Raw genomic sequence first — 20907 nt, 5'->3', positions numbered from 1 at the left:
ATGAAAGGGAACATATTAACATGACCTGAGGATTATATTTTGAAAGAGATGGCATTTCAAGAAGACATGATTTTATTAAAAGTGGGAGCTGAAGTGTGTTTTCTACTCATTGTGTCTCCCTGTCAGCGCTGGTCTGCCACTTTCCACAGCTTCGTGTCACAAGGAAAATGCAGAGGTCATTTCAAGTGCTTTATGGATTTTTATTGTGCCGTATAAAAGGACATTTTCACAGACATTGGAAAAGAAGCCTTCAACTTCATTCTCTTGGGAGTATATGTATCGAAAAAATCCCATCCTCGTCGCCATAAATGTAGTGGGCTGGCCCCAGATGTTCAGGTGATGAAGTAGATGTAGCCGAGATGATTTTATGTAGTTTATTAAATCCATAAGTAGAAGTAACAGCAAGCTAGAACAAGCCCAGAACAGGCCCCACCAGGAGCAGCCTCCTAGCTGCTCAGCCCATCTTCCCAACTGTCTCACACACACACAGGTACCCAAGCATTCCACTCACACTAACATTCTATGCGAAACACTCACACTGGCTGAGCAGCTAGGTACAGAATGAAAGGGAACATATTAACATGACCTGAGGATACTACACTATGGATCTAAAAATTCCTTACCTAAGAAACCTACAAATTCCATACCAGTAACTTCAGGAAACATATTACCCCTATGACCCCTAAGGTCTAAATATTTCATGTTCTCTGACCACCAGGCAGCATATTACTCCGAGAGCGCTATATGGTCAATGTTATCAGATCTCACGGACCCTATTGCCCCCTAGATACTTCGGATTACCTGAAGCCTGCTTATCTATGTCTGCCTGAGGTTCCTTGAAGTCTCCACCCATCTGCGGGAAGTAACTTGATCACAAGATTCCCAGTTATCCAAGCTCCTCTAACTCAGATTACCAAACTCCCCTCCCAAAAAAATGCACTAGATAACCAAAACATCTATAGCCCATACCATCTCACGCCAAGTAACCATTGACTACTGTATGGAAGAGGTGTGGCGCAGCGGCCAGGGTGCCTGACTCCGGACCACAGGGTTCACGGTTGATAGCCGACTCTGGCGGCAGGTTAGCCCAGCACCATGTGACTCTGGGCAATAGCTCGCTTAATCTTCCCGAGGGCCCCCAGCGCCGGGACACCTCTCTGGAGGTAGCTGTGCGCTTTACAAATGCTGGTGTTTACATTTACTGGGACCCCTAGTATCCCAGATTATTTGATGGCGCGGTACCTTCAGCTCAGAGATGTGAGCCGTGGGGCTCCAGATTACGCTTTACCCCCAGATCCTAAGGGATCGCAAATTATCTGACCCCAAGTGATCTAAAGACAGGGTTCTGGAATTACCCTTTTCCTGAAGCTTTTTGTTCACAATTATAGATCTGCAGCAGTTACCACATAACCAACCGTTGCATAATTTGCACTTCTACTAAAAACTGATTTTATTTCTGGCACCAACAGATCAAAAGCTACAATGACAGCTGTCCAGACAGAGCAACCAAGCTCCTGAGACGTAAAACGCAGTTGACTGGTCACCTTGACTCTGATTGCTGTATTTCGCCATTAGCTAGGTGGAAGTGTTGCCCAGATAGTGTTAAGATCCGCACTGTTGGGCCTTTGGGGTGGGGAAAAAAGGGGAAAAACATTGAAAGCCATAAGAAGGTCAACCTTACAAAATAATTTGCACAGGGTGGGAAAAACAAATTTTATTTATAAAAACGTTTTATTTCCACATTCAAATACATTTCTTTCGCCTTCAGCATACAGCCATTAGGTCCCCCAACATGCCTTCTGTAGGGCCATGTTGAGCAGAGCAAAGTACCCTCTATACACTCCCTTCACTAATGGGCCAGTACTGTCTGGTACGGAGTACCGGCACCCCTCGAATTTGAAAGAGAGAGTACCTGCACTTCTCAGGAGCAAACAGGAACTTCAAAGAGTGAGTACCTGCACTTCTAGATTTCCATTTAAAGCACTGCCCCAAGTCTGGTTTAGGTTCTGGTGTAGGGGGGAGCCCTAAACTTGGTTGTCACTGCCAACTCTGGAAAGTCCTGCACCCTTGTGCAACACTGTAAAGGAGCTGTGGGCAGGGCCGGACTGCCCGTACCGGGCATCGGGTGTTTCCCTGGGAGGCTGGAAAGGTGGCGGCCGGTTTTGCAGCGGTGGGGGCCAGTTTTATTAGTGGGGGTCGGTCTTGCAGCGGTGCTGCATTATCGGCCACTGTAACAAAAGCAGCAAGCAAGCTTATCCGGTCTCCCGGGGGCCAGGCTGTGCTGCCCCAGGGGCTGGTCTCAGAAAATTGCCAGGTCCCCAACCCAGCCCTGGCTGTGGGGAGCAGAGGCAGTCACTATAGGGCAATCCCCTCACACACACACACGCCACCGTCCCCGCCTCAATGTCCATTGTCCCCTCACACACACGCCACCGTCCCCTCACACACGCCACCGTCCCCTCACACACATGCCACCGTCCCCTCCTCAATGTCCATTGTCCCTGCCTCATTTTCCGACAAGGCTGTAGACAAGAGTGGCCCGTGCAGGTAAGAACAGTGGGCCCGGGTTGAGGGGGCAGGGGAGGATTCGACTGACGACCACGAGGGACCGCGTAGCTAGGGGGGGGGGGGGGGCGGTGGGGGCGGACCGCCCCAGGCGGCACTATATTTAGGGCGGCCGCTCGGCACTGGTGGACCGTTGCGGCTGCGGCGGCCTTTATAATTTATTTAGGGACACAGTGTGTCACAAAATAAATTATAAAGTCCGCCGCGGCCGCAACGGCGCGCGCGGCACAGTTTTAAAGAGTGCACTGTGCAAGCAGCGCGCTGCGCACTGCGCGCACCTCACCTACCTGGTTGTAGTGCAGAGTGCGCCAGTGCGTCAGCGCCTGCTGCTGCATTGCAATCCGCACCATGACGTTGATCATCCCAGCCTGCTCCAGGGCCGTCAATCTTGGAGAGCGCGCTCCAGCGCTACCAATGACGGCCCTGGGCTACATTTTTGCCCGGCCCTCGCGATGAGAGCGTAGCGGTGACGCGTCACGCGCTTCACCACTACGCACTCTCGTGAGGACCCAATTGTGGCCTGGGGCAGTCTGCAGCGACAGCGTGGATAATTCATTTTATATGCAGCCAGGAGAAAAGAAGTTTGTTTATTCCTAATCACCTTTCCTGACCCCCGCAGCTGCTTATCACATCAGGCTGTGGCACAAAGTTTGACTAATGGAGTAGTAGGTAAGAGAATGTTTGAGACTCTACTTATTTTTGTTTTAAAACTATGTGCAGGCCCAGCAGGACACGTACTTCGTGTGCGCTTCATTTAAACAGTTTTTATCATTATCATGGCTGATGCTGAGCAGAACAACAATAAGACAATAACAAATGTCCCAATAACGCTGGTGATTAATGATCTGCTGGAGAGCAATAATTTGTCTGTTAGTAGTTTTTAAATGCAGATGAACTGTATTTTGTGTGGATAGCTCAGTGGGTTACTGCCTTTGTCACAGAGATCCCCCTGTTACTTGCAGTTCAGAAGTTACAATCCTAACATAGGACAGTGACCAATGAACTGTCACCAAAGAGCTGCATACAATACAAACATGAATGGTATAGTTTTTTTGTTTTGTGATATAGTTAGAACTTCCTCAGTCTTTCATCATTCTAATGTTGCTAAAATGAGTATGTTTGTTTGGGCAGAGATACGTTTTTATCAGTAAAGCTGACCCCCATCGAATACTCTTTTAAATCCTAAGGTTGTGTTTCCCCAGACCAAACCCTCTCAAAATATACTGTCCACCAGTATGGATGACATGTGATTCCTACACCTTGTAATCCTCATTGGCTTATGTGACATTCCCTGTAGACTGATTTACATACTTGTATGATTAATTGTCTCTGTATAATGTGTTCGTGGTGTAAAGTGCTGACACACTACACTGATATGAGTAGCGCTAAACAACAAATGCATATGAGAGAGGGGCTACGGAGCGATGAGGGGCACTGGTGGAGGGTGGCAGTGAGGGAATCTGAGGAGGAGGTAGTTGGAGGGGCTGTGGAGCGATGAGGGGCACTGGTGGAGGGTGACTGCAGGGCTCGAGTCGGGGTACCAGGCCGGTGGACGGCGTCCCCTCACTTATTTTAACGGGAGTTCGATTACTGGAGCAAATGGAGCCACACATTTACTCTTTGGCCTCTCTGGGGCGAGATCGGCGCTCATTCAGAACGCTGCTCACGTGCTGGCTTCTCTGATGCAATGGCATCTAAGGGGTGAGCGAGGGGAGGCAATGAGTTTGATGGTGCAAGCTACCTTTCGTGACATCACTTGCTGTTGTCAAGTCAGCGTCCCCCCACTTCTTTTTTTAGGACTTGTGCCCTGGGTGACAGTGAGGGAATCTGAGGAAGAGGTCATGGTGTGGAGGGGGAGCTAGGGTGAGATGAGGAGCACTGGTGGAGGGTGGTAGTGAGGGAGTCTGAGGAGGAGGTCATGAGGGGGAGAGGCTACAGAGAGATAAGGGGCACTGGTGGATGGTGGCAGTGAGGGAGTCCAAGGAGGAGGTCATGAGGGGGAGGGGCTATGGGGAGATGAGGGGCACTTGTGGCGTGAGGCAGTGAGGGAATCTGAGGAGGAGGTCACTAGGGGGGCCATGGAGGGATGAGGGGCACTGTTGGAAGGTGGTAGTAAAGGTATTTACGAAGAAAGAGGTTATTAGTGTGGCGCCAAAAAAGACTTTCGCATCAGCGCTAAAGCCGGCCCTGTCATGGCCTTTCTGTTTTTGTTTATTTAATTAGCAGTCGGGTCATAAGGGCTACTATGGAACATACTTTAAAGTGCATGCTAATTATATTTACTGCTATATTCAATGTTTTAAGTTTGAAGGTGATTTTACTAATGTTTTTACCGGGAAAAAGCAAAGTGGAGCCCGATGGTGCCTGCTATGGGGCTGGGGCCCAAGGTCAGCTGTGAGATAAGGTGCACTGGAGAGGAGTAGTGGATAATCAAGCCTGTAAGGGAGAGCGTTGCCGAGTCCAGGGTCAGGTGGAGGTAGTAATGAAGAGGGATTCTCCCTGAAGGCTCGCACAGATGGAGCCTGAGTAGTATCACTTGCCTGATACTCCCACCTCAGAAACCTCCTCTTCCCATCAAAGGAACATTACATGGAAAGTGATAATATTTAGAAAGAGATTTGGAAAAGAGTGAGTTTTACTGGTCCTATTTTTCTTGTTTCTTCTGAATATTCAAGAAGAAGAGTTTGTCCCGGGTCTTGGATAGAGTTGAACAAGTTCCCATGGCCCCCACAACTGTGTTTAAGGATTGTGATCATAATGTGTCGCCCCTCCCTGTATTTTAGCTTTGGGCCCCCAGGCAGGCTGTGCACCATGTGTGTGCTGAGGCTGCTGTGAAGGAGAGATGCACTATTACAAGCTGGTTTTGGGTCCCAAGAGCACATGTCTTTTCATTCCCAGGGAGTTGGTTGCTGCTGCTTGGAAGTAATGACAGGGAGCGACCCCTGGTTGTTGCCTTTGGGCCACCAGAGTGGGCTTTGTATCCGGTCTGTGTTGGCAAGGTGGAGCTGACTGACCCCTTTGTGCTGCGTTTAGTTTTAAGGGCACACAGTGAGTCATTCCCTGTGAAAATTAATTTGCTGTTTTTGAAAGCTAAAGAATCAGAGGCTTCGACACTGTTAAGTTGGTTTTGGGTCCACAGAGCACATCACGTTTGTGCAGGTCCCCACTGCTTTGGGGGACCATGATGTATGGTCATTTAATGTCAGCTGTAGATGAAGGTTACATGAATAGTGTCATGTATGTGCATGTTTGTATTGTGTTGAGGGGATTACCAGGTAATTGTTCACGCAGCTCTCTGATGGATGTCACATGCGGTTTTTCTGAGTCCCCAGATAGACCATGCAGTCTGTGTGTTCTCTTTTGTACTGCCAGTCACCGGTGTATTCAACTGTGTAGCCTTGGACCGTGTCATGTATGTGCATGTAACTTGCATGATCAAGGTAACTATTAGCGGCGATACTACGTGTCTCTCGGACCTCCTTGAAGTGCATGCCGGGTGGGGGGGCGGCAATCTGAGGGATAGCCCCGGGCGCCACAAGCTCTAGCTACGCCACTGGGGAAAAATGTATAACTAATTAATATTCCTCGAAGGCTGTCGAAATGGCCCCACCTGTCCCTACCGCCCTTACCTGCACGGGCCGCAGCTAGCAGCAGACCATCTCCATTAATGCACCCAGGATCTGGGATAACTTTCCTATATCCATCAGGACCGCCCTGACCCTGCTCCAATTTAGGAAAGAGCTGAAGACACACCTCCTTATAGAGCACTACCTCACGACTCAGTAATACTCCACTTCCCCTCTCAGAATCCAGCTACCCCTCCAATCACCTGTTCACTGTAGCTTCACCCTGGACCATGTAATGTGTACTATACGCATATTTACCTACATCTGGAGCACTACCACACAGCACTACCACACCGGTGGTAGGGTGACCAACCGTCCGTAAATTTCACGGACAGTCCGTAATTTCGGCCGTCTGTCCGTTGTCCGTGAAGGATTCTTTAACGGACGCCATTTGTCCGTAATTTTAACCGGGCACTGGTCGCACCACACTAAAGCCGGCACAGCTTCCACCCACCTACTTGCTTGACTCTGATGCTGTTGAGGTCGGGTGTAACAGACTCCGATGCAGCACCAAAGCTCAGATCCCCAGCAGCACTGGAGAGGCCCAGCGGGATGGCCACCCTCACACCTTCAGCCCTTGATGAGCTGTTAAGAGGTGCTTGAAGGTGACTGAGGGAGGGGCTGCAGCTTCGGGAGCAGGGGCATCTATTCAGATGCAAACAGCCCTGAATGCTCATGTCTCTGCAATTTAGAGGGGCCTCACACATTCCCTTTCTGCCCAGGGCCCCAAACATCGTAGAACCGGCCCTGATTACACCACCTGATTACACCGAGGCAGCACGTGGTTCTCATCACAGAGTTTAATTACTGTTACTAAATTGTAAAAAAACCTCGGTTCTGCAAACATGCAGTCTATAATGTAATAAAATAAAGAAATGGCACAATCGCACCCTCACTGATTAACAAAGTATGGAGGACAATCAGTTAAATCAGTTCTCTTGGAGTATCTCCTTTAAGTACTGTACATCACAGTGGGGGATGGCAAAACGAACATTTTAGAAAGAGAGCCTGTCGTCTGGTTGTCTTGTCCAGGAGGAGGTGAGGAGCCCTATCCCACCCTGGAGGGGCCAAGATGATACGAGAATACTGCATGCCCACCCCTGTGCCCACCCTGGTGGATCCTGTTCCCCCTCCTGTGATGGCTCCTGCCCCCCCCCCCATGATGGCTACTGTCCCCCCATGTGGTGGCTCCTGTCCCCCCCCCCCCCCAGCCTGTGATGGCTCCTGCCCCCCCCCCCCCCCCCCGGGTGAAGGGTAGCTGGATGGGTAAAAGGGTGGATGAATGAGTGAAAATTTGGAGGATGAGTGGGTGGATGGATGAGTGAAATGATGGATGGATTGATGAATTGATAAGTGCAAGGGTGAATGGATGGACGGATGAGTGAAAGGGTGGATGTAAGGATGGATGAGTGAGTGAAAGGGAGGGTAGGTGGACAAAAGGATGAATAGATGAGTGAAGGAGTGAAAGGATAAATGGATGAGAGAAAGGATGGATGAGTGATAGGGTCAATGGATGGATTCATGAGTGGATGAGTAGATGGATGGGTGGGTGGACGGATGGAAGGAAGGATGGCTAAGTGAAAGGGTCGATGGAGAGAGAAAGGGAGGATGGATGGATGACTGAAAGGGTGGATGGGTGGAAGGATGAGTGACTGGGTGGATGGATGAGTAAGTGAAAGGATGGCTGGATGGGTGAAAGGGCAAATGGCTGGATGAATGAGTGAATGGATGGATGGGTAGAAGAGTGGATGGAAGAGTGTACAGATGGATAGGGTGAAAGGGTGGATGGATAATGGATGGATAAGTGAAAGGATGGATGAAGGGATGGAAGGATACATGATGGATAGGTTTGTAAACGGTTGAATATGTTTGGATATGGCTGGGCTTACTTATATACTATTGCGTGACCTCCTCTGATGTGTCTGTAAAACTTACCTATTGTCCTGAAGTTTTGTCCTGAATTTTGACCTCCTGTCCTGAATTTGTGTCTTGAATTTTGACCCTTTGTCCTGAATTTTTACACTCAACGTCCTGAATTTGCACCAATTCCAGTTGGTCACCCTAACCGGTGGTGAGATTGTCCGGGCAAAAGGGGGGCTCAGTTTGGAGCACCAAAGTCCTGCGGCCGGCCATCTTGGGACCTTCTTAGCCCCGCCCTCTTCACCTCTTTTAAGGCTTGATGTTTTGACTCTTCGAGTGCCTTCTAGGCACACACTTACGCAACACACCTGTAGTACAAATCACGGCTCTGCACGGCCGTTCCTTGTTCGAAAGAGATGAACTCGGGGCCCTGTAGGGTGAGCAGAGCCAAACGTCAAATCGAAGACGAGTTTTGAAGAGTATTTGGGATTTTCAAATAAAAAAGGTGGTGCACCATTTTCCTACAAATATTGGATACTTGTAGCCTTGTTTCGGCAGACTGCAGCACAGTGTGCGCTTTTTGCCCCATTTCATGCTCAAAAGCAGAATTGCCACTTTTAATGAAATGGAGTTTCTGTTCTTCTAGGCGATACAAATCATTGTTGGTTAAAACGTTTTGAACAGCATTTTAAAGACACTATGTAGATTTCTTTCGTAAGAAAAGTTAACAACTTATGTAATCAACGTGTCTTGAAATGGAAAAAATAGCACCATACTAACGCCATAGGAGGCGCAGTGTAATAACACGCCTTCCACACGTTTCCCGCTGATTGGCTTATAATGTGGTCACTCATGGGGCCCGATGTGGTTCTTCATTGTGACGTAATTAGACATATTACTTACCTCTCCATTGTCAAAAACGTATTGCAGTTTTTTAAAGTTATGAAACTGTTGACTAGTTAACTTATATAATATGTTTCGGGATGTACAAGCGCTTAGCCGCTTCCCTGACGTCACAGGTAAAGTGCTGTAATATTCCAGAGGATTACGCCTCTGCCATATATAAAAACAAATAACATTACCTACCTAAAACTTCTCATCGAGTACTTTACTGCCCCACCATCTGCACCGCCCGCCCCCTTCCACCAAGATTAGGGTGACCAGAATTTTAAAGCCAAAAACCGGGACATTTCACGAAAATAGAAGAAGGACTACAATTTTACTTCAAGCGATGAGAGTGCTCCTCAGCAGAGAATTACAGAAATGGCAGTAAGAACATACATAAAAAGCAATTTTTAAACCCAGTAGCTTGCCTGTTAGTTAAATTGCTTTCTTGAAACAACTGCTAACTATCCCTGCTTTGTAAAACATAAAAAACACCTCCCACCGTTTTCAGTTGACCCTCTTCAAAAACTGGGACATGAGCTACATTTCTTGAAATTTGCTGGGACAGCTGGTTAAAATCTGGGACCGTCCTGGCAAAACGGGGACGTCTGGTCACCCTAACCAAGATGTCAACAGGACCATAACGTCAACTAAGCCCCTCCCCTTAAGAACCAGTGAGCCCAGCGCCAGGTGGCCTTTTTATCAAGCACTTTTTTTTTTTGCATATTTATATAGCGTGAACCTACAGGTTCAATACACATATTTTTGTTATTCTAATGAAAGGCAAGTCCTAGTTATCCCGCTCATAGTATGATCTCCCAGCCACATTGGGTAAACGCTGTTCTGGTTTTGAACACAAATCTCACCCAATTCGATAGCTTTGTCCCAAATAATTATGGGGAAATGACAATTGCTCAAAATAATGTATCCGAAATTGCACAAAAAATGCAATTACAAAACCCTACAAAAACATGTTCAGCCACTCCGAACCCGACCCGAATTTACAGGAATCGCACAATAAAAAAAAATCCTAGATAATGCATTGTAAATGTAACAACCCCCAAAATATCCCCGAAGGCTGCAAAGGGGCCAAGGTGGTCTAAAAACCAGTGAACTGGTGTGTTGAACCGATAAGTATTCCCGGGACCAACCAGACAATGACGAGGAATCTGTCCAGATGCTGCCCGAATAGCGTTAATGGCATCTCTCTATCATATCAGGTTTCCAGCCCGGGATGCCTGTGAGCATGCACAGATGCGGCCTCCCTGCGGTGGGAAGGGGCGGCCGAGCCCCCCGCACCATATCCAGCCTCAGCTAGTTGGAACTGGCTCGTGTACAATGCAGCACACGTGCAGTTCAGGGGGGAGACTGCTTCCCCAAGTCTGACATTGATGGCGCTTTCTTATAGCACGGAAAGCGCCTAGAAGCTGCTACATAACACACTCCCTTCTGACGGCCCACATGATGTCTTACCTTCAGTGCCCAGTGCGGAGTGCAGCAGCAGGCAGCTTAGGACTAGTCCGTGCATTAAAGCAGTCATCCTTGCCATGGAGGTTAGTGCCCAAGAGGTGGCCGTGCCAGGGAAGGTGCCCGCCTCAGGGGAGAGAGTGTCCACAGGCGCTACAACAATTTGGATTTACAGCAAGAAATGCCATGGGTTGCCAGTGTTTTTGAGATGCGAGGGTGGGTAGCATGAGAGGTGCTACCTACTGGATCCGAGGGATAGGTGCCAGGCTCTGGTGTGTGCACAGGGGAGATGCCAGGCTCTGAATCAGGATGAGTGCACAGGTTGGGTCTGGATGAGGCTACGTGCACAGGACAGGTGCCAGGCTCCAGACCAGACTAGACGTGCAGGATAGGTGCTCGCCTCTGCTGCAGGTCAGACTGGGCGCACGGGAGAAGTGCCATGCTCTGGGTCATAATGGCTGCACGAAGGGTGCCAGGCCCTGGATCGGGCTGGGTGCACATGAGAAGTCCCAGGCCCGGGGTGGGAGTGGGCGCACATGAGAGGTGCCAGTCCGTGGGTCAGGGTGGATGCACAGGAGAGGTGCCAGACGTCGGATCAGCGTGGTTGCACAGGAAAGGTGCCAGGCGGTGGATCAGGGTGGGTGCACAGGGCGAGGGTGAAGGATGCACGGGGTGCAAGGCAAGTGGCACAGCGCGGGGCGTGCAGACGCTCCCTGGATAAGAGGTGCCCGGCAGCTGCTCCTATCGACCAGAGGTGCGGGCTGAGCTCCGGGTGCCAGGCTCTGCTCTTTCTGCCTCGTGCCCTTGGTGTACCCTGGCCCTTCCCTGTCTCTTCTCTTGGTAAACAGCCTCTCTCTGGCCCCGGCCCTCCCTCATCACTGCAGTCAGAGGCGGCTGGCAGTGCAGTGGCGCCCGCTGGGTCCTAGCGCTCTCTGCTACAGACAGCGAGTGAGGGAGACGATGCACTTAACCCGCCCCCAGGGTTCAGAGACAAGCAGCACAACACTGCACACGCCGTGCACCCTCAAGCGCATCCACCCCAAAACACATAGTTGCTAAGGGGCCCCATGTCACGAGCAACAACTTTATCCAGGCCCAGTGGTGGACTTTTTAAAAAAAATGCAAAACGGTGGGCAGTGCACTGGAACTTTTAAGTCCAAACTACTAATGCGAAAACAGGATCTGCGAGTCGCGGCCGGCGGTGTTGTTAGCTAAACAAACAGGGTAAAGGTGCCACGCTACAAGCAGTGCATACAAATGTATCAGAGGGCAAAGAGAGGAAACTAACACTGTCTGTACACAACCGGCTCTCCTCAAACGACAGAGATGACCCACAACCCACATATCTCAAACTGGGGTGTCCCTGTCCTCCCTAAAAGCCCAAACTCTGGGTAAATGATAAACTGGGAGCCCCAAGGTCCTCTCCCTTATCAGCTCTCTGCAAGCCAGGGCTGCACAGATAAGAGTCTGTTAGTGAGGGGGTGGAGGAAGGCAGCACGTGCCTGCAGGTAAATGTATCAATTAGTGGAAGGAAGCAGGAAGGACCAACCTGACCCTACAGTCCTCCTGGGCGGAGGTGTAATAACACACCCACCCGGGGACAGGGGTACACTGTCACCCCCCCCCCCCCCCCGAGACAGGATTGCTAAACCAACCGTTCACTTCCTACTGACACCCCCCATTAACTCCCCACGCCGCACACATATATGTGCTGGGAAAATAACCTAGGGGCCAAATAACTGGTGGACATATACTATATTGAAAAATCGAATCATAACATGTAATAAATAATGTATGGTAACTTACCCCAGAAGAGGAAGCACAGAGACCCAGTATAAACTGAACATACAACCAGCCCCAGCAAGGTCCAAGCACTTATTAGGTCATTGCGCCACGCCGGAGGGCTGCGCGTGCAGGCTGTAGGAGAGCAAGTCAAAGCACACGCGCACACCGTCCCACCCTGTAGGGTCCACCCTGGCAATCATGCACTACCGACATGTTTCAACTTACACCAATGCATGCACCAGGGGTCTCGAGGAAAAGCAGGCGGAAGGACCGACACTGGGCTTACCACCACGGAGGGCTCCACCGGTGACGCAAAGTCACCACCAAACAAAGAGCTAGTGCACTATTTGGTTTCAAGCACTCCGGACTCATGGGGTTCTCTGCATCATCAGCTTAATGCACAGATTCAGGTGAGTAAAAGTGCTGTGTCTTGAAGCTTTCTTGAAGAAGGACCCATTCTTGGTTAAGTCATCGCTGTCCCTAAAAGCAGAGACAAGGCTTCCTTTGACCGCGGTCTCCAACAAAGGATAGGGCTGAAAATGAGAGTAAACATTTATCCCTCACAATGTCGGTCCCCGACTAAAAACCTAGCTCCTTTCGTCATCTCAGGTATGCAGGCCCTACCTCGGTTACTGACCTTGTCTATACGCGTCCTCTTTTAGGTAGTAACGGATTTAGGAGACACGAATGCTAGCCGTCATGAGTGATGATGAGGGATGGAATTCCAAACTGGATACTGTCCACACACAGGGGCAGGATCTGCTGAATCATTGCTGGATCCAATTTTTTAGGACACTTGGAAAGAGTATCCGAGTAATCGAGGCAGTGGTTTCGGTAAGGATCCTTGAAATAAGAGCACACGCAGCTTTGGGTTGGTTGAGACCTGGAGGTGGATTCCATAGACATAGAGGCTGAAGTGGCGACTCCCTCGAGTATCGCCATCGCTTTCCTGTTCGGTGTTGGTAAGGAGTCTGCGGGCACCGCTTGCTGTTATTCTGCTATTGAATAAGGACAACACCTGGTCTCATGGGGCTGATGTCAGGTGCTTGTTCGTTTTTTTTGCTTGGTCATATGTTCCATCGAGCGGTTTTCGACAAGGCATCTTTTGTAGTCTGAAAGGCATTTTCCTGTAATGGATACTGCAACCATAGCACACCAGAGTTGAGTTGTTCTTTTAATCTCAGTCTATAGAGTTAGATCATATTTCTGATGCACCTGCTTCATTAGTTCATCATACTTTCAAAGCTCCTTCTAACAAGGGCTGAGGATTTTCGGGATTCACTTGGGGGAAATTTTTTGAGAAATGCCTCTGATGGAGAAGAATTTCCTGATAATGAGATGTTCGGGGTGAGGAACTCACATTTTTGTTGTTGTAGCATGAACTCCTTGTTCCACCGCCTTCACAGAACAATATGCATGCCATCATTTTATTCCTTTATGGATGAATGGCAAACACTGGGCTGTCGTCAATGACATTGATCGTCCCAGCCAATCCAGCGAGAACTTCAGGAGTAGTTTTGAAATGTTTGTGCCATATTGGAAATACCAAACATCGGGCACGTATAGCACCCAAGCTATAAATGGGTGGAGAGGATTGTGATATATCCAGTGTCAGGACTTTAACATCAGTTTATGGTAACAGGAATAGAATTGGGTTGACACAGACCAAAAACTTTCTCCATTGCACAGGTTTTCTGCGACCACAATGCTTCTAATTAGTCTCCACACCTACTATTTAAGGATGTGTTCCTTGTGTTATGGGTTTTAGGGCAGGACTATTCAAAATTAATAAATTAGTGTTTTCAGTATGATTAGTACACCCAGGTTTCCATTTTTACAGATTTTTACAGAAAAATACAGACTGAAAACAACATGATTCCCATCTGTACTTATTTTTAATAGCGGAAAAATACTGAAAATTGTGCTTCCTGTGAGTGACCCTCCATACTGTCTTTCGTAAATTCCAGGTCAACAGCTGAGCAGATAGACAGCATTGGAAGTTAAAAACAGGTTGAGATTTCCCTAAATGCAGACGTATGTTAACATATATTTGTATTATAATGCTGGATATACCTGCAGGTGTAGTGTTTTTCTATCTTTGGCTACTTAATTTGCTAACATGCGACAGGCATCAAAGTATGGGCACGTGTTTATCATTTAACTAAATGGCTCCATTTATTCTCTTAACACAAAGTAAATATGGATAAATCCCAATAGGATGACCCAAAAATAAATATGGATAAATACAGATGGAACAGTAAAAAAATAAATACCATAAAACCAGGAGCCCTGTGTATGGTTCAGGCATTTTCAGCTGTGCGGCCATTCTTGGGTCTTTGGCCACGTGTCAGATATCCTGTCTTCTACTTCAGTCAAGGTCATCACAGACAGTTACAGACCTGGGCTTCTAACCTAATAATCTTTGCTACCAGTTGTTTTAGTTTAATGAGTTAAATGGAAGCAAGTCAAGACTACAACACCCATAACGCATTAGGTTCATCCATGAAAGCTCAGTAAAGGAAGAAGTGTCCATGATAACATGAGGTGATGTTGCTGCTCTGCTCGTGGGCTGTGCACGGCGTGGCTGCTCATAAGCTTGGACAATACCAATAAAATGGGTGACCTAGCTCCTACGTACGACTAGTCCCCGAATTGACCAGGATCAATCAATCAATCAATCAGGATTTATAAAGCACGGCTAATCACCCGATCGGGTATCCAGGATCGCAGAGGAATACATCAGTTTTCTGCACCGTGTCCAGAACCGCTCCAGCTCGCTTCCAAGTGCTGCACAGTAATCCCATGTCCCCCGCTGTTGGAATCATGCAGCTTTTGCTCAGGTTTCACGGTGTCCTTAATAAAACCTAGGTTTTCTGTTACGTTAGAAAGAACATTTCTATTTTCAGTTGGGCTCACATTACACTGCAGCTCCTGCTCCAATGCCCAGAGACTTGCTTGCTGGGTTCAGTCTAGAGCGGCCGAGGCATCCGCTCAAGGTCACACGCTCAGTAGGTGGAACAATGTCAGGATCTCAAATCTGCGAACCACTGAGATGAAGGCAACACACAGGGACAGTGCAGGGATGTTCTGCACTACAGGCAAAATATCCTTTTGCTAATGGAATGAAAAATCAATTTTTCCTCCATCCTTATCTTTGTAATGTATAGCCTCCTAGAAGTGATACCCTAAGGTGACTCCCTTAATTCTCTTTATCGCAATACCTAAGCTGACAATATTTGAAGTTTGGTATGGTGCTGCAAAACTGAAATACTGATGTGCCAAGGACTCTTAAAAATATCACACCAGTGTGGGGTCAAATACTGGTCTCCCTACACTATATATCTTCAGACACCTCAATCCCCGTCAATGGAGGCACTGGCAGGCATGTCAGAAGTTGTTTTGTGGAGACAGGATCAACAAAGTGAAGTGGGCTCTTCATAGGTCGAGTGATCTATTTCAAAGGGTTAAAAAAATGTCCTGTGGAAAAAGACAAATCAAGGCAGATTCAGCATCTGGGGCCATCTAATGGTATTAGATGTGTTAGCTGCCTGCCTCGTCATTAATATGTTAGTTTGACTCAAAATACTATATGTAAATATTGCAGCACAAGCGAGGGGGCCTGAAAAAAGAGCAAGGTCTGGGCAGTAATGAGTGACCCCTCTCTTCCACTCTTCTGTTTGGCCAGGGCACTGGCACATAAATATAGACCCGCGGTAGTCTTCGTTCCTCCCATCTAACTTAGAAAGACGTAAGACAGTACAATTACAAAAACAAATACTAAAAAACAAATAGAAATCAAGTTGTTTGCTGCTTGCATTTATAAAAAAATCTATACTCTTCTTTTCATTGTAATTACATTTTTTGCATTTACAAATTGTTTTCTCAAGCATGAACCCCACCTTTCAGGGTTTCAGAGTAAGCCCGGCCTCTAGAGTGCTTGCATTTTTCTCCCTGAAAATAATTGGGATGAAGCTGAGGAAGGTATTATAATCATATACGCAGGGTGTTTCGTATTACTAAGGTGGCACCTCTAATAAAATATTCCTAGTTGCACTTCTTTGCCCATGCCTTTTTTAGAGAACACTCACACTTTTTTTTATCCCACTTACAGTGCTAGATAGCACCCCTATGCATGTAGGCCCTATTGCCAAAGTGTTTCTGCGCTTAAAGAATATTTGCATGCACTTCCATTTCCACCCGTGTCATACGTGCCAACACACCTGTCTCAGCAGGGTGACTCACAATTTTTAAAAACACATTCAGCTTTATTTTTGCTGTCTCCTCTCTAAAATTGCCTCCAAATCAATGCAAGCCAAATAAATTCCTCAGATTTTAAATTTTTTTCTTGCTTACAAATGTTGGCATTATGCAGTATATGGTGTTTTACTTCCCTGTGCTCAAGGAGAGAGCAGGCCTGTCTCGAAATGTGCGTGTGTACTGAAAGAAATGTGTACTGGAAGTACCTATGGTTCAAGTACAAATGTCAATGCTTAATAATACTTAGTGTGTTTAATAGACAGGACAACTGTACTTTCCTGATAACTTGCATTGGTGAAAAATGCATTTGGAAAAAAACAAACCTATTAATGAGTCTAACAAAATAAATCGGGCATCCTCCGCTTACTTTGGCAGTGTTGGAACGTGGGGATCAAGTGAAATATGGAGCTCATCTCCCTCGACATGCCATCAATAAAGCACTATGTTTACAGCTTTAGGCATGTCACTTACAAATCATCTGCATCTTGTGTTTAAGTCTAATTAGTTTAACTGAAGCCAACAGACCCTTCAACATTAAATGCATTAAAGTGCTTGGTGCGCGGCTCCCCTGGCTAGGTTTGACGGCTCCCCAGGGAGCCACGGCACACAGATTGGGAACCAAGCATGTCTAGAAGAAACATACAGTGAAACAGTTTCAGAGCGCTGACAAAGCTTTAGCAAGCACAAGTAAAATAACTAAGTGAAACAGTTTCAGAATGCTGTAAAACAGTGCCTCCCAAGCTTTATAGAACCATGACCCACTTTTTAGATTGAAAAACCGGGCGATTTTTTAATGTAACTAAAGCATATAGGGTACGCGCACTGTCATTTACAGACAGCATACTTTCCATTGAAATGGCCAGTAAATTTGCGAAGAAATGATTATATTTGAAAATCAGGTTTTAGTGATTATGGGCAATATGTATCATGCAAAATTGCGATCGCAAACGCCGAAATTCGCAGAATTTCGGCGTTTGCGATCGCAATTAGGCTTAATGGCATGTTTAAAAGAAAAACTGCCTTGCAAAATAAGGAATCGCAAAATTTGCGATTCCTTGTTTTGCGAATGCATTTAAGGAATCGCAAATTGCGATTCCTTAAATGGAAAGTATGAGGCACCCAAGTAGTGCGAATATGGCATATGGAATCGCAAATTACCACCAACTACAGGTTGGCGGTAATTTGCGATTTCATTCAAAAATGCAAATTTTTGCATTTTACAAAGTGGCATGTGACGCACACACATGCCCTTAGGGCATGTATGTGCGCCACATGTGCACCCATGCTCATTTCAGGGGTGCAATAGGGTGTCCTTTTGACACCCGGGCACACTTGAAATTGCATTCTCAATTTGCGATTCTCTAATTGAGAATCGCAAATTGAGAATGTCTTCTCATTCATTCCTATGGGCATAGGAATGAATGAGGAGGTATTCCTTAATTGCAATTTGCGATTTGCAATTAAGGGAAATTTATTGCAAATCCTACATACATAGCGTTTTACGATTCTCAAATAGCGATTCCCAAAAATTCGCTATTTGAGAATCGCAAAACCTAACATTGATACATATGGCCCTTAATATCATTTGTTGCATCACTGAGTAAAGTGTCTTGATTTGTTTTGATCCTATTTATGTCTTTGCTTCCAGCCCTCTTCAGAATTACAAAAAAAATGTGCTTCATTTTTGCTTTAATTAAGTTAAATGCGTACAATTTGTCTACAGGAATTTACATTTTGTTGAATGTTACAAAAAAGGATATCCTCCAGCCTTTCCTTTCACAGTCGTTATACCCCAGCAAGATTGTCACATAATTCACTTTACTTTTCTTTCTCTGACTGCAAAGTGAGGGGAGTTTGTAAACACCAATCCCCATGTTAAAAAAACACATAAGCAGCAATTTGTCAGAAGACATAGCCTAACATTTGACCCCTTTGTCTTTGAAATGCACCAAATGTGACGAGATAAATACAGAATTTGAAAGCATCTTTATTGATTGCTTGGACTTTCACGACAAACCAAAAATCAGGTCAGTCCAGCACTTTTAATCTGGCACCATCCATCAGCTCTAAAAAATGGCACCCACATCTTTCCTATTTCCTACTGGTTGCAATTAACTCGGAACCAACAATCACTAGCATAGCCAATAGGTTTCGCCTATGCAAGATCTATTGAGTTTGTCAATGTTTTTTTACATGTTGCACAGCAGCTCTAGCTGCTGTGCAACATGGCTTAAAGTTTAAAAAAAAAGCGCTACTACGCAGCCAGTGTCGACCACGTCATAGCGCTTTTATCCCTTAAAGCCATGTTGCACAGCAGTCCGCTCTGCTGTGCGATTTGTCTAAAAATAGAGTGGGGGCTAGGGAGGCAAGCAACACGAGAGGGAGTGGTGAGAAACGCACAGCGGGACAAGGGAGTGTGGTGCGAAACACAAAGGATGAAACAATGGACTTGGGCGGGTGATAATATTAAACAACAGAAAAACGGAAGACGGGATTTGCGCAGCTAACAAAAACTGGTATTAAGCATAAGTACAGTAGTACTCACAACAAAAGTCTCTAAAACAGACAGGGATCATAAAAAGTAAGAAGAAGCACAGATAGCAAGAAGTAGCAAAGGTAAATACAGTGGGGCGAAGAAGCACAACTATGAAAAAAACATTCAGTAGCAGAAAGTAGTTGTTAACAAAGAAATAAGTAGCTTCAGCAACAAAAGCAGCGGATGAACACGCCAAAATTAAGAGGTATTTGGTCCATGCTCCACAGAAAAGACAAACACACAAAGGCAAACAAAGGGAGACAGGAAACTAACATGAAATCATTACCAAGGAAGGAAATCGGAGTGACAAGAAAGCCAGCAAATTGTAAGTAATGGGCTGGCTGTAAACCCCTTTTAAGATTTCTTTTTTGGTCGAAGCTGTCTAGTTTGCTAAAGACATCTTAGGGACATTTAGAAAGCTGACCTAGGGATGCATTCCGCTCATTGCTTATCACTGACTTTGTGGATTGTAACTCACATTTTCTGGCTTTCTCTTTACTGGCTTTATTTACTTTAGATGGTCCAGCTTGAGTTCACCCCTCCTGTTGCCCAAACAGTGTTTATTGTATTCTTCCACAAACTCACTTTCTGTAAACATACCTTTAAATCTTGTACTTATCTTGTCACATTTGCTGTGCTTTCAAAAGTCAAATGTCACGCTCTCTCTTCCGAGGAAGCTTGGTGTTTATTTTTCTTTCTCCACCCCAATCTACCTTACTCCAATCTACCCCTCCCCAATCTACCCCTCCCCAATCTACCCCACTCCAATCCAACCCAATCCACTCCAATCTACTCCACTCCACCCCCACCCCACCCCACTGCAATCTACCCCACTCTAGCCACCCACTCTACTCCAATCCAACCCACTCCACTCCAATCTACCCCACTCTACTCTACTCAAATCTACCCTGCTCCAAACTACCCCACTCCAATCATCCCTCTTCAATCTACCACACTCCAATCTACCCCACTCAATTCCAATCTACCCTACTCTAATCCACCCAATCTACCACACCCCACCTCACCCTAATCTACCCCACTACACTACACTCCATTCTACTCCACTACACTCCACTTTTCCCCAATCTGTCTCACTCCACTCCAATCTATCAAACTCCAGTCCAACCTACCCCACTCCCCTCTATCCCAATGTACCTCACTCCAATATACCCACTCTAATCCACCCAATCTAACCCACTCCACTCTATCCCAATTTACAGCACTCCATCCCACCCTACCCAGTATACCCCACTCCACTTCCCTCCAATCTACCACATGCCACCAAAATCGACACCATTCTAGTCCAGCCCCAATCCACCCCACTCCATCCCACTGCAATATACCCTACCCCACTACACCCCAATCTACTCTACTTCAATCTACCCCACTCCACCCTACTCTAGCCCACTCAGCTCCAGTCTACTCCTATTCGCTCCTATCTTTCCCATTCCACTCCAAACCACCCCACTCCACTTCAATGTACCCCAATTCACTGCAGTCCACTCTTCCCCAATACACCCCACTCCATTCCATTCTACCCTAATATATCCCACTCCACTCTACTCCAATCTACCCCAATCTACCCTACTCCAATCTATTCCACCCAATCTACCCAAATTCAATCTACCCCACACCCCCACTCCCATTTACATCACTCCAATCTACCCTAATTTACTCCACTTCAATCTACTCCACTCCAAACCAAACCATACCATTCTACCACAATCTACCCCACTCTACCCCACTCAAATCTACCCCACCCCATGCCAATCTATCCTACACCACTCCAATCTACCCCACTCCCCCAACCTACCCCACTCCCCTCCAGCCCAATCTTTCCCACACCAAACTACCCAAATCTACCCCACTCCATTCCAATCTACCCTACTATAATCCACCCTATAATCCACCCAATCTACCCCAATC

General features: G+C 46.8%; 1 protein-coding gene across 1 annotated transcript in view; it reads right to left on the bottom strand.

The window, feature by feature from the left end:
• PIK3IP1 (phosphoinositide-3-kinase interacting protein 1) overlaps positions 1 to 11342 on the bottom strand; it is a 55335-nt gene extending 43993 nt beyond the window's left edge. The window contains exon 1 of the mRNA XM_085634387.1: positions 10410 to 11342. Within this exon, the coding sequence (XP_085490513.1) occupies positions 10410 to 10485 (76 nt within the window). The 5' untranslated portion in view covers positions 10486 to 11342. The remainder of the gene's footprint in view (positions 1 to 10409) is intronic.
• Between the last annotated feature and the right edge of the window lie 9565 nt (positions 11343 to 20907).

Source organism: Triturus cristatus, chromosome 11 (assembly GCF_964204655.1).
Source record: "Triturus cristatus chromosome 11, aTriCri1.1, whole genome shotgun sequence".
Lineage (NCBI taxonomy): Eukaryota > Metazoa > Chordata > Amphibia > Caudata > Salamandridae > Triturus > Triturus cristatus.
The sequence above is the reverse complement of the archived record's forward strand: the minus strand, read 5'-3'. Positions and strand labels throughout refer to the sequence as shown.